Source organism: Thunnus thynnus, chromosome 21 (genome assembly GCF_963924715.1).
Source record: "Thunnus thynnus chromosome 21, fThuThy2.1, whole genome shotgun sequence".
Taxonomy (NCBI): Eukaryota; Metazoa; Chordata; class Actinopteri; order Scombriformes; family Scombridae; genus Thunnus; species Thunnus thynnus.
Window position 1 is genome coordinate 26,364,190 of NC_089537.1, and position 14,387 is coordinate 26,378,576.

Genomic DNA, 14,387 nt, shown 5'->3' on the forward strand with positions numbered 1-14,387 from the left:
AACTAAACAACTTATTTTACTTTGCCCTGCTGTGTAATGGAAAAACACTCACAGAGTGCCAGCCCGACTTGAGTCATGGCTCAGCGTGACTACCCCCAGAACAATGGAAACATGCCATAATGTTAGTGGAGTGGTGCACGTAATTTGCGCGTTGTGCATGGAGCAGATGACCACATAAAGAAATCCATCATGGGCTGACATCAGCTGAGAGTAGAAAAAAACGTTGGAAACCGAATGTACAGAGCAGTCTGAAGCCGGAGCTTTTTGCTCACAGGGATTACTTCTACAGACGTTTACCTCATTATTTGATACTTTTAATACAAACATCCCACATTGTAACATTATATGTGACTGAAAATAAGGAAACGCATGATTGGTCCCCTTTAAAATGAAAACTGACAGGCAACAAATGTTAAAATTTCAAAATGGGCATACTGTCTTCTTCTGATCCTAGTGTGCAGTTGGGCAGCAGAGTTCTGAATCAATTCTAATTGAGAATAGATAAAACTTTTGAGAATTGTAAATAGATTATCTCAGTAAATGTGATCTTCTACAAACAGATGAACTTTGAAGTCCTTAAAAGTTGTGTTGAAGTAAAATACAAAGTTCTTACAAATAATTAGAGCAGGTCAGTTACACAGTAAAGCCCAGTTGAAATAGAAGTGTGTTCTTTCTTGATAACCCCATTTTTCAGCCAAATTTTCTAATTACAAGTTCTAATATCTTAAATATTATTAGGAACAGCATTAGTTATAGGTCTTATATAATGTGACTAATATCAATTCTTCTGTATTTTAATATTAATTTGTGGCACTCACTGGAGCATAGAGTTCCACAGTATGGTTTATTGGATAGAACGAGTCGCTAGAGAATAGGCCTATTTGACCCTCTTCCCAGGTAATCCTGGAAAGACACATAATAAGCATGGACCATGGCAGTTTGATAGCTGATATTGAAAATACTGCTGTTTATCAGTTTATCAGTATCTCTTGTCATTATGTTAAATTTCATGATTCCTGCGCGTCCCGGTAGCCTAGTGGTTAACATGCATGCCACATAAGTGCCACGTGCAGTTTGATTCTGGAAGCAGATATTTGTTGCATGTTGTTCCCCGTCTCTTTCCATCCCCTAGTTTCCTGTTATCTCTCTACTATTGCTATAGTAAAAGCATGAAATGTCCCAAAAATATAAAAATTCATGTTTCTATAGAACAATGATTCCCACCTCTTGTTTAATTTAATGACAAATACAAAAGTATGAGACAGAGGCCTTTTTTACACCATAGATTCATGTATTTCAATTATCTTGACAAGGAGATGCTGAAAATGCCACACATACCACCTTTGATGGAGTCAAAGTGAACTCTGCCACCTTTTCATTGTACTGCACCCATGTATCCCCTCTGATATAATGAGGAAGCAAGTAGTGGTGAACACGGACAGGATGACATTTACCCGGCTCAGGTGCTACTAGTAGTGTGAACACTAGTGCCACATAAACATGTCCCTGCTTATTTGTCACTGAGGATCACGTTACCTCCTACAGTATGTATTTCCAGCAGCTTGCCATTTCCCTGCCAGTCAACTAAGCCAGTATTCAACGTGTGCTGAGCTAAATCCCCCATAAGTGCTGACCTTTATAATAGCAGAATACATCAGAGTGTGTGTGTGTGTGTGTGTGTGTGTGTGTGTGTGTGTAAAACAGATTACAGTATAGATCAATGGAGGAATCAATGGATGAGTAGACTGTAAAGGACATATGCTCATCGTGAAAACATTCTGCAAACATAGCTAAGTTGGTAAGTAAAACCAACAAGTAAGTATAAAACATTCCAGTGGTGAACTAGATATAGGCTATAGCCCAGTGACTGAACTTTTGCTTCTCTATGTGTTGGATCTAATTCAATATTTTGGTGGAACATTGCTTACTTTATATTATATTATTCATTTATGTGGCAGGGACAATGTTCACTGATGAACAAAAAGTAAACCTAGAAGGGTCATTTCCATCAGGTGTCCCTGGCCAGATGTGAAAAAAAGAATAAAACAACAAATATATACACAACATAACAAATGTCAAAAGATGGTGAATATAAATATTAATTACAGTAAACATATAGAACTATACACATCCACCAATAAATTAAAGTCAAGTGTCTCTAAATTAGCACTCATGAAATGGAAACTATATATTGTTCAAGCAGGAAATAAATTAACTCTAATAGGAATAACACAGTAAAATATAAAAGGATAAATAAAGTATAGTAAAATATTTTCGTTTTAAAATGTAATTATTCATCATCACCAAAAGACACAGTAAGTAAACCGACCGACGGACCTATATCTGATATTAGTATCAGCTTTGGTGCATCTCTAATCTTCAAGTGGAACAATATACAGGACTGTAAACAACAAATAATATACATACATATATACATACATACATACATACACACACACACACACACACACACACACTCACACACACACACATATATATATATATCATGGGTTGCTGCTTTTATTCTGACAAGTGGTCAGAGGGACTCCATGGTCTCTTATTTGAACAGCCTTGACATCAGAGGTGTGTGCTCACTTGCTTGGCCAGGCCTGCTAGGGCTAAACTGTGTGTTTGCTGCTGATGTGTTTACAAGGCAATGAAAAGAGTCAGCCCTCTGTGGTTTATTTATAACTCCAAAAAATTCACATCTTAATAAACAAGCTCACAAACAGCTGATGTTGGCATTTGGGATTGTTGGCATTTGGAATTGCTACTCAAAGATGCTTAAATGATGTTACAGACATGTTGCTGAGCTTCCTCTGAGAAAATATAGCTCAGAGTTCAAGGTATACTCATGTTCATCATTAAAATCATGGAAATTTCAGTGCTCTTATTTTTTATTTATATAGCGCCAAATCACAACAAGTCATCTCGGGGCACTTTTCACATAGGGCAGGTCTAGACCGTACTCTTTATGAAATAAGATATAAATACCCATAAAATAAAACTACACATAATAAAAATGTATTTCTCTAGTAATAAAAACTGGGCAGTGGGGATAGGGAAGAGGCAAAATAGTGTACTAAACAAAAAGTACAGCTGAGGCTAATGGGAATGTTGTGAGTTTTGCAGGTATGTGGTCATAAGTATTGTAGAAACTGACATTTTGACCTAATGATGGCACTAGATGAAAAGTCAGAGAATCACCACAGTGATTAAAATTGATCCTGAGGGAATCATGAATGTATGAACCAAATCGCATGGCAGTTCATTCTGTTTCACCAAAACCCAGAAATGTCAAACTCATTTTGGTGCTGGCAGAAAAGTCGGGGAATCAAAGTCAGTGCGATTCATCATCTGAGGACCATGAATGTCTGTACACAATTTAATGACAATCCATCAAATAGGTGTTGAGGTATTTCTGTTTGGACCAACAGATCTTGCCATCCACAGAGCCTCACTGTTAGTGTAGATAGAAAACATTAACATTAACTATTAGATTAAGACAAGGCACAAACTCTAGTGTCCTGCATAAAGGTGGGCCAAATTACATACTCATCCACCACCCTGACCTCCACAGCCTTACTTTTTGGATACACTACTTCCTGCACTGATACTGAATGGAAATGTCACACTGGAAAACAAATGCTCTCAGGAACAGATGGATCTAGTTTGGGGTCTCTGGTGATTAGAGGGTTGATGTGGTGGACACTGACTTAACCGTAAATATCACCTGTTGCAATCAAATGACAAATGTTCAGGCGGAGGACTGAAGTTGTGCTTATATTGGCTGACTGACTTCAGCTGTTTCTAATATGCCTCACAATCATCGGCCAATTAACAGATGTCTGCGAAAACAAAACAAAAAAATCATTCTTTTTTATTCTCGGTAGAAAATGCAGTAGTTTAAAAGAGTTTCGGCATTTCAATGCATTTTGATGAAATTTCTAGCGAGAAATTTGCATTTTATTGTCACAATCTTTGTTCAGTGAATGTTTATGATGTTTAGTTTGTCAGTCTCAAATATTTTTTTAGGCTTTCTATCGTTGCTATGGTGGTTGCCGTGGATGCAGCTGAATCACTGAAACCACATAGTTGCATGCTGTTTGAATCATTGTCTTTGCATTGCATAGGTATCTGAGCTGTTATGTGTGTTATTTTATGTAACTGTTTGATGATGTTCTTTAAATAGAAAACATAGATTGTAGAGCACCCCAGAAGTATTTCCTCACTGTCACTGTGTTAAGGTTTTCTTTTAATGATATCTTTAACATTTCTCAATACAAAAGTCCTTGATAACTCAGCAATATGATAGGTTAAAGTTAAAGCCATCAGTTTTAATTATTTCTCCTTTGATTCTGAGAAATAAAGTTAGAAATTAAGTTAATGTGGGCCAACGTAGCTATTACACATCTTGATGTGAGATTGGGTTGTCTCCTCTCAAAGAGCACTATAGAATGTCGCTGTCCTGTCTGCAGAGGGTTGGAGTGCATCTTAATCTTCAGTCATCATTCTGTTCTCCACCGATTCACTGTTGTATTTTATTACACACAGTTCCAACAGAGCCATGTCACATTCCCTACAGTTGTGCCATTCCAGGGCTAAATCAATCATCCATCTGACATGTGACACAGACATGATACCTCTATCTCTCTGTCTGTCTCTGCTCCTGTCACGGCTGATATACGCAAATCCATATTGTGTGTTATAATGTAGTGCAGTAAATCACTGATGGCAGGGACAAACACTGTTCTTAAGTTAAACTTTCACACAGTATGCTGCTGACCTTTTACCATGTGCTTCCAGTCACATTAAAGGTTTATGTAACTGTATACAGTACACCATGTCATTTTATAAAGATACAACAGAAAACATCATCACTCTCAACTCATCTTTTTGTGCACTACAATAAAACAACTTTCCTTTTTACAACAATCTGTCAAATTCCTTTGAGAATAAGTCTGACTAAATTTTATATTTTTCCTCTTGTCAACATCTCATGTGCTGAGCCAAACCAACAATGAACTGATCCTCTAAGTATTGTGTGTGTATCCAAAGCCTGATATATATTATTCCTCCGTGACATAGAGCTCCATTGTTGTGCAAGAACTACACATCAATGAGCCACACTGTTGCACTACACAATGAACACACACACTGTGGTTTATTTGGACTCAGACACTGTCCTGCTGCCCAAATACTCAATGTGGATTGATCCACCACTGAAAAAAAATCCCCAACAAATGGTAAAAGCTACAGTGACCAGTTGTTTCAGAATATAATTGAGCCTTTTAAAAACTAAAAGTACATATTTGTGAGCAGTTTTTTTTAAGATTTACATCTTAATAAGGAATCAGTGGTCTACAGACAGGGTGGAGTCAGAAAGTATGGAGAAAGATTGCAAACACTTATGTTTTATTAAGCACACACACACAAACATGAACACACACACACATTGCAAAGTACCAAAAAAAACATTCAGTTGGGAAAAGGGATTGAAGATTATTTTCTCTCTTGGACCTGCATAGTGTTTTATACTCTGAATGAGGAACTGAGCTGTAGTGCCAGAAAAAGACTGAACTTTTGTTAGTGAAGTTGAAGTTATGAGCCTCTTTCAGATTTCTCTTCCAAACCATTTACTGTCATGTGCTCTGTCTGTTCTGCAGCCCATCATGGAGGAGGCTGACCTGCTGAAGGAGAGGCTCCAGGCAATCACGGTAAGGACCAGCCTTTGTGCCTCTGGTATTATCAGGAGGGAGCTAAGCTCCATGTAATTGCAGATTTTATGAGTTCTGCCTAAATTGGCATTCTTATTGTTTTGGGATTCTTTCTATTTTTAAGTGAATATATTTTAATTTCCATCGAGGGACTTAATACCAGTTGAAATATTTCTCCCACTCTTAAGCTTCTTAAACCTTCTCAAATCAACACTTAGATTTGCAGTCGGTTTTCAAGCTGCAGGTATGATTTGTCTGTTAAATCCAGTTTATACATACAGTTATTTGTCAGTGATCAGATTACTTTGCTCAGGTAGTGTTTATTTGCAGTGTCTGCACTGGTTACATGTTTTAACGGGTGTGTTTTTCTCATTCTAGTCTACAAATTATGTTCACATGCAAACATTTTGTGACAAAAAACATCTTAACATAATTAACAGGGGATAAAGCTGTTTTATCCAATATGGAAAACAACCAGCAAACTGTCTGAGGAGGAGTAGCAGTGCATCCTCCAGGTCTTTAAGCCAGTGCAAGGTCTAGTGGTGCAGAACTCCTCCATCACAACAGATGGAGCCACCATATAAGTGGCAGAGGAAAAACAGCCATACTGCTTTCAAACCACCTATAAGGTGGTCTAAATCTGGTTTTGCAAAAGACAGCTTTCAAATGCTGTCTGATTTCCCTCTAACTTCTTATTTCTAGATGATTCTAGCTACATAACTAACTGCATCCCAGTGATTCACTGCTGTGATATTTAGTGGAGAGTCTGAACAGGATGTCATGATGCAGCACTGAAACAGGAGAATAAAAATAAAAAAAGTGTGGGTGTGTAGTTGCAGGATGGCAGAGCTGTAGAGGCAAACCTTCACAGTTCTGTCTGTGGATATGCAGGTCAGTTCCCCTGACAGAGTACAGGGAGGCAGCATAGCTTTTATCTGTGGTAACAAGAGATTAACACAATTCAAGAAACATGAAGACAAACCGACAATTATTTAAGACGTACTTTTGGAGCTGCTAAGTGATTATCAACATTTCTGTATTATGGCAACATCTCCAATCTGCTGGTGAAATCTACAGCAGTTTTAGTGTCCTGCTCGGAAGTTCACGTGCTGCACATCATGTTAAACTGACAGCTGGGCTGCAGGTAAATGCAACTGTTTAGTGGTTAGCTCGCCTGCTAACCACTGACTTCTGTCATAATATAAGATAGCGTGATGTCAGCTCTGGTGTACTTGTTGGTGCCTTTTTTTAACGGTGCACATCCTGCTACAACACACTAACGTTTCTACACAGCATCAAGTTAGTTTGGTTAATTTGGTTGTACTGTTAGTTTGGTTTCCCACTGCAATATCCATTTTAAACAAGGCCAAATAGACTGTTGCTACTTTTTAATGCAGCTTTGCACACCTGCTCTTATTTATTTATGGAATTGTTGTCTTTTAATGTAATTTTATGTATTTATGGGTGTATGTTTTGATGTCTTTTGTAAGCAAGTGTTCCATTACTGGCCCACAGTCACACAGACAGCAGCTGAGCTACAACATAAAAAGAATCACAGATATAGGTTCATGGCACACATTAGCTTTCTTGCTAATTATGTGTTGGTTTCTACAAATATGAACGCTGATCTTGTGTTGGGCCTTGGCTCATTGAATGAACAACCGTACAATCTGTCAGCTGGGGAAAAGTCCGTTTCCAGGAACGTTAGCTAATTAGCAGCACTCTGAACAGCAGTTAGCAGTAATTTCAGTCAGTTTAGAGCCTAAGTGGTGTGGCTTATTCTACAACAACACTGCTAACAAAATGTTGTCTGCTCTAACCTTGTGAGCAGTTAGCAACAAAAAACTGTTTACATTGTCTCTCAGTGCTCCTGCTGCTCAGCTATCGATTTAACGTTTTTACGCAGCGGCTTGGGAGGAAGGGGAGCATTCATCACGTATCTACAAAGACCTGTTTTTATTCCTTTTAATAATAAAATAATGTTAACAATACATTCAACTTTAAATAAACAACAGTAACAGCCATGCTAGCATCTCTGTGAGACTGCATACCAATGCTTAAAAGCTAATGCCAACATGCTAACATGCTCACATTGACATTGTTTAGCAGGCATACTATTTACCATGTTCACCATTTTAGTTGTATGTTAGCATGCTTACATTTTCTAATTACAACTAAAGACAAAGTATAGCTGAGGCTGATTGGAATGTCATTAGTTTTGTTGAAACTTTCACTAAAACAAAGTAATTATATTTAAGAAAAGAGGATATAAGACAGCTTACAGTAAAGCAAAATGTCTCACTGGAGAACAATTACTGATCCAAAAACAGTAACAACAACAGTGTTCAGATCAAGTGTACTTTTTGAAACAATATAGCAGTGAAGCAAATAGAATTAAACAAATCATTAAAAGAAACTGGGACATATTGAAAAGTGACAGTTCTCTTAGAGAAACTCTTCCCGATGCCCCTACCATCAGCTTCAGAAGAGCCCCAACCATTAATGATAAACTTGTGAAGAATCCCATCTTCTGGGGAACATGGATATCTGTACCAGATTTCAATGCACTATCTGGATTGTTACTCAATTTCGTTGTACTCTGTGCAATGACAATAAAAGAATTCTATTCTATTCTAGTCTATTCATGGACGTCCATCTTAAAGTTGGCAAAACATTACACTCAAAACCAAAAAGGTCAACCTCATTATGGCATTAGATGAAAGACAAGAGGATCACCAAAATCTTTAGGAGACATTATCAGGGGACCATCAATGTCTGAACCAAGGTTCATGGTAATCCATCTTTTAGAAGTAGAAATATTCCAGTCTGGACCAAAGTGGTGGACAGACCAGCATTGGCATCCTTAAAGCCGTATGCAACTCGCATTGCTAAAAATAAAAGGGACAATGTAAACTGTTAACTATATTTTTGGGGGAATGCCGAAAAAGAGCACTGCAAAAAATGATTGGTGCAATGAAAAAATCTGCTGCTGCCTCCACTGCCTGGATGATAAATTCAGAACAGCATCATCTTAACTTCAGTCAGCTGCCCACAAGCAGGTGAGAGAGGGTGCTTTGTGGACTTTCATACACATCTGTAAAACCCACCCATCTAAGCAAACATGATGACTAGCGAATGTCATTAGGTTGGCATCATTCTCCCAGTTACAGTACTGATCCTGGTGCCAGTTGTCTCTGTGAAATGGTTTTCATTGTCCAGATATTTCAGTAAACTGACATCAATGAGTTTGACAGAGTCAGACCCAGACAGAGACAGGACTATAAATACCAGCAGACGTCATCAGGGAGATCCCCTTTCACTGGGGCTTAGTACCACACTGATCCTGGATCCAGGAGCTAATTTTAGCCTATACAGTTACCCGCCTAAGTATGACATCTAGTAAGACAGGGCTTGTGTATTGATGCTGAGTTAATGATTAAAGCCATTAAGCAGTTTGTTTTGATTATCTAGGCAGGACAAATATGTGTCCACTATGACGATTGTCTTTTTGACTGGAGGTTTGTTCTTATTAGCAGGTAAAGTTCACGAGGTATAGTGAACAGGTGGACACACACACACACACACACAAACAACAGGTAGGCTTGGTGAGGTCATGAAGGTTGTGTTGCTGGTTATTTATGGCTGTTGATGTCCGGCTGTCAGCTCAAGGCTGAAGCGTTAGCACTGGAGGACAACAGGTGGAATAGTTTCCATGCTGTAAAGTATTCACATGTAAACATGTGTTTGAATTTCTCCCACAGGACAAAAGAAGAATCCAGGAAGACATTGCCAAGAAAAGGAGACAGATCGAGGAAGAGAAATTAAAACTCCAGTACATAAAGGTAATTTTAAATAACAGTGAGGGAACAAACATCCAGGAGAATATGTCATGCACCAGATGTGTCAACATGTGGTTTGAACATCTTAATCCATCGGATGAAGAACACAAAAGTAGAAATCTGTAGGCAGACACTGAACACAGACTGTAAAGACTCCCAGGAGGAATTCCAGGATGAAGATGTTGTGATTTCATGTACTGTCTCAAAGCTAATAACACAGCAACAATCTCAGTTTCATTTCTGAGCTCGGACACAAACTCTCCCCTCTAGAGTACTAGAAGCAAGGCCAGACCTTAATTTCACAGATATTAACTGGGGTCCCTTCACAGCAGCAGAACCATTACATAACTTGTAATATTGCTGTTCTACCTACAGCTGTTTCACTCCAACACAGATGAAAGTGTTAGCATTTTCATCTTTCAGAGTTAACTTTGACTCCTGAAATTGTGTGTTATAATATGCGGCTGTTTTAGAGAGGGATGGGACTGGCCACTCATTCTGGAAATATTGTTTGTAATCTAAGCAGCAGAGAAGAGGAGATGCTGCTTGGCTGCAGTGAGTAGAGGAGAGTGCATAGGCTAATGACAGTGAAGTGTTTGACAAAACATAATGCAACATAATTTACAACTTTGTGGACTGTTGTAGTTAGCATCCTGCAGTTTATGTTTACAACCCCACCCACGCTATCTCCTGTCTTCCCTCCTCTTGGCCACACCATGCGAGTACATTTTGCCAGCAGCTTTCGGCTGTAGTTATTGCTGGTGTTGTAGGACAATGGTGCCCAATCAGCTTGTGTGAAATGAGAGATGATGAGATGATGCCCATAATTTTATATAGGGTGTGTTGGTCATATGAAAATACATCTTAAGCTGAGGTTGTTGCTGTGTCTCTTAGTATCTGTAAGTACGGTTTAGAACAGGTTCAGCTAAACTGGAACTTGCTGGGATTAAATTGGACATGATAGCTGCGTCAAACCGAGCACATGTTCAGATGAGACACAGCTAAACTGCAGCTAAACCGGATGTGTGATGAATTTACTTTGTAAGGTTCTCCCTTTGCCGGTGAAAATCAGGGAGCTGAAACTGCTGAGAAGAGAATTTAGAAATACCACTGGAACAATAAACAGTGTCTCTCATTTACAGTCTAGTTGCACATTATCAGAATTAAATTTTATCAGTCTAATACAGTAAAGTAATCACTACAGTCCAGTGCGGTATGATTAACCTGTCAAATACCAGCTTTAAAATACAAATATATGTAATAGTAAATACTGTTGGAAGCTCAAACTGAGGCTCCTGTGTATTGGTGTTTGACTGACAGAAGAAGGCCCTGAGGGAACAGTGGCTGATGGATGGTCTGACTCAGCAGTCAGAGGAGGAACAGGAGGCCATGAGGCTTCAGGCTCAGGACGAACAGCAGCAGAGTGATCAGCTGAAGAGCAACATCCACAGGTAACCTCCCTGCTCCACACACCTGAACCTGACATCACCTGGACACCTCAATAACCCACATCCCACACTGGACATGGGCGGTCGAGAGCAGGGACAACTGACTCTTACATTTGCTTCATGTTCACTGAAACACGTGAAGACAAAGTGAGACTTCACTGATTCCTGTGAGGAAATGGTTTGCAACAGAGTGTATAAATAACAGAGTTTGGAGTTAGTCAGGTCAAAGTATGAAATACAGCTTAGCTTTTGTCTTCTGCCACAAACTGGATTATGACAGTGATAATGACAAGATCTCACATTTCCTTCACTCTAAAGACCTGATGACCTAACAGGCACATATCCCCCATCCCCAGTGGAAATTATGCCCTTACTCATATAGTACATATATAATATGACATATATGAGCAGCCTGGAGTCACTAACTGATTCTCAATGTAGCGATGTCAGTTCACTAGAAGACTTTCACATTAGATGCTCTTATGTTTGCTCAGAGAAGCCTTGGAACATCCTCAGTGATGACTGACCTGATATACCAATCACACCAGGAGTGAGGAGAGATTAAATAAGGGAATTGGGATGTGGAAAGAATGGATTCCACATTGATCTGGCATCCATTTTCTATTCCTCTTGTAATGAAATAGTTGATACCCTGCATAACAGAGATATACTACCACCTGCTGTTCATTTTAAACCTAGCTGACAAACCAAATAACAACACCAACACTGCCTGTAATGGCTCTGTATTCACCACTGAAATTAGATGTATGCAAACACTGTATCAGCCTGTGTTGTGGACACACTGAGACATGCCTCACGCCTCCTCATCATCATATTAACAACAAGGAAACTGGGAATTGTTTTGTGGGCAAACTGGGAAAGAGAACAAATTTAAAATAAATATGTACAAGATGAGAAAATAAGATTAATTAGAAATTATTTTATCAACTGTTTGTAGGTGAACGGAAACAAACACAGTAACCAGTGGGTCAATTAGTATTTCTGTGTGAATAATAGTGTTATGAACCATAGTGTTTGGGAACACTGGACAGGGCTTTGCCTGTCTGGGGACGTTTGTTTCTATGACCTCGGGATTGATTCTGTGCATGTGGTCTACAGTGGGAAGCAGAGGGGGGATTAAGATCAGACTGACCAGACCTGAACTCTCTGTCAAGCATGTGTGTCAGTCAAACCACAGACAGTAAACCTTCCTTCATTACATAACAGGAGTACTTAGCCATGGCTTAGTGTGTGTGTATACACACTAACAACAAATGCAAGGTCTGCACCCTCTGCATTCACACAAATCAGTGCACTGCTAGGAGGAATTCCTCTGAACGTTGTGTTGTGAAGAATGAAGGAAGGATGTGTCATATTTCAAAATCCATTTGATAATTTCTATCTTTTTTCTTATTTCTTCAAGTCTTGAATTAGTTCAACTTACTCATGGTTCACTCACATAGGGGTGTAATGGTACACAAAATTCATGGTTTGGTATGTTTTCAGTACAGCAGAGAACAGTTTAGTTGTGCTGCAGTGGAAAGGGAAAACAACCTTTGTTTGTTGCAAGGAGTCAAGTGAAGAGCTGTTTCATGCTGATTTATGGTCTAACTGTATATAAATTATTTGAAACTAGCTCCACCTCCAGCAGCTACAACAGTAACATGCTGCTCTAACACTGATGCTTCACTATTAATAATGTAATGATGTCATATGTAATAATATATCAGTAAGAGGGACCAAACCACTACTTTTAACTTTCATAGTTTTTAACTACACTTTTCTCTCTCAGAACTGGTTCTTACGATATGCTGTCTGACCACATCAGAAATCAAATGTTTTCATAGTTGCTCTGAACAGTTTCACTCAAAGCCAACCGTCACAGAGACGCAGTATCGTTTCAGTGTTATGGGTCTCTCGTTTCACATTCTGACAGCAGCAACACTTCAGGGTAACCAGGCTACCTTGGCGAAGCCGGCTAGCATACATCCATGCTACAGCTGAGTGTGGTTCTCTATTTTCTTTTCTAAACATAATTATTTAATAGTTTGTCATTTAGCTTTGGCAATAATAGAAAAAATGCATTTAAAAGTTGATGTGAAGCATTTACAGTCTTTTTAGCATCAAATTCCCTCTTTGTGCTTCCTCAGACACAAAAAATGAAACATATTTTCTCACTTTTGTTTGTTTGAGTTTTGAGATATTTGTCTCTGAGATTTCTGTCTCCACCCAAACACAGTGGAGGTGATAGAAATGTAATGCCCTGGAGCCGAGGCTAGGTCAAATTATTCTCAGTCGGCCTGCGTGACACTATGTCTACCTGAGTAGATCTGAGAAGACTCATCTTTGATAATGTGGTGTGTCATCATCATCTCAGAAGAAAAAAATGTTTTTTGAGGCAGGTGAGAGTGTCAGCTGTGAAGTGCAGGAAGATGGACATGCAGTGTTTATCTTCTTGAACAATTCTCTCTCTATTTGGGTCTGTTAAGGTCAACTACATACATGCAATGCATTGGTACCAATACCTTTGGTGTATTTCAGGTCTCTTTTTTTAAAATGAATTCAATCACACAGGGTTCAGGAAGATTTTCCACTGCTCAGAAATGTTAGACCTGTGAAGGCCTCTATTAGCAACATGTCTTTCCAGAATCAAGGTCCCTGATATTCCACAGACCGAACTGTAGTCAGTGTTCATAGTCTATTTGTGAATAAAGTAGTTCCATATCTCAGAACCTGGACAAGTAAAACCAAAACCAGTGATTCTGTAATATAAAACAGTGGTAAGCGCATCTTTAAATCAGACCCTTCATCGCTGTTAAACTATTTTGCCCAACTAATATGTGTTTCAGATAAATATGTGTCACCATGAGCTATAAGTGTGAATATAACACCAACATAACCAAGAACATAACACCTTGTTCTCCCTCATTGATATGATGATAAGACATAAATGATACATTAAAATATGAATAGAGGAAAAGACAGGTGCAAAATGTAACACATTTTTCAATTTGGAGAGTGTGTAAAGCAGGCATGCATAAATAAAACTATCATAAAATATGCATTATAGCATTGTGCAGGTTTGTAAATGAAAAAGCAGAACATTCTGCGGAGAACAAAAACGTTTTCTATACATTTATGTAATATGATAATACAAATATAAGAGTGGAAAAACTATATGACATTTTTCACTTCCACTTCACTTTTTCTAAACTAACTACAGTCTCTGGTGATAAACAGACCATGCAGGTTAAGAGTAACTTTATTTCATACTTCATGTAGATTGAATCTTTGAATGTTTGTTTAAAACAGTCATATATAAAGAAAAACTCTGTTGGCTATTGACTCTATAGTAGATATGATCATTGTAAGCAAACGACAGC

The 14,387-nt window shown here is 38.5% G+C and overlaps 1 protein-coding gene across 3 annotated transcripts in view; it reads left to right on the forward strand.

Annotated features, from left to right (window-relative positions):
• The window catches only part of LOC137173270 (palmdelphin-like), a 33,448-nt gene that overhangs the window by 10,465 nt on the left and 8,596 nt on the right, over nucleotides 1-14,387 (forward strand). Inside the window, exons 1-4 of one of the 3 annotated variants that reach the window (XM_067578005.1) lie at nucleotides 1,678-1,798; nucleotides 5,667-5,717; nucleotides 9,479-9,559; nucleotides 10,877-11,007. In XM_067578005.1, the coding sequence (XP_067434106.1) occupies nucleotides 5,673-5,717; nucleotides 9,479-9,559; nucleotides 10,877-11,007 (257 nt within the window). In that variant the 5' untranslated portion in view covers nucleotides 1,678-1,798; nucleotides 5,667-5,672. Of the gene's footprint in view, nucleotides 1-1,677; nucleotides 1,799-5,666; nucleotides 5,718-6,606; nucleotides 6,862-9,478; nucleotides 9,560-10,876; nucleotides 11,008-14,387 lie in introns of those variants that run through there. The other 2 variants (XM_067578004.1, XM_067578006.1) reach the window with 2 other exon arrangements.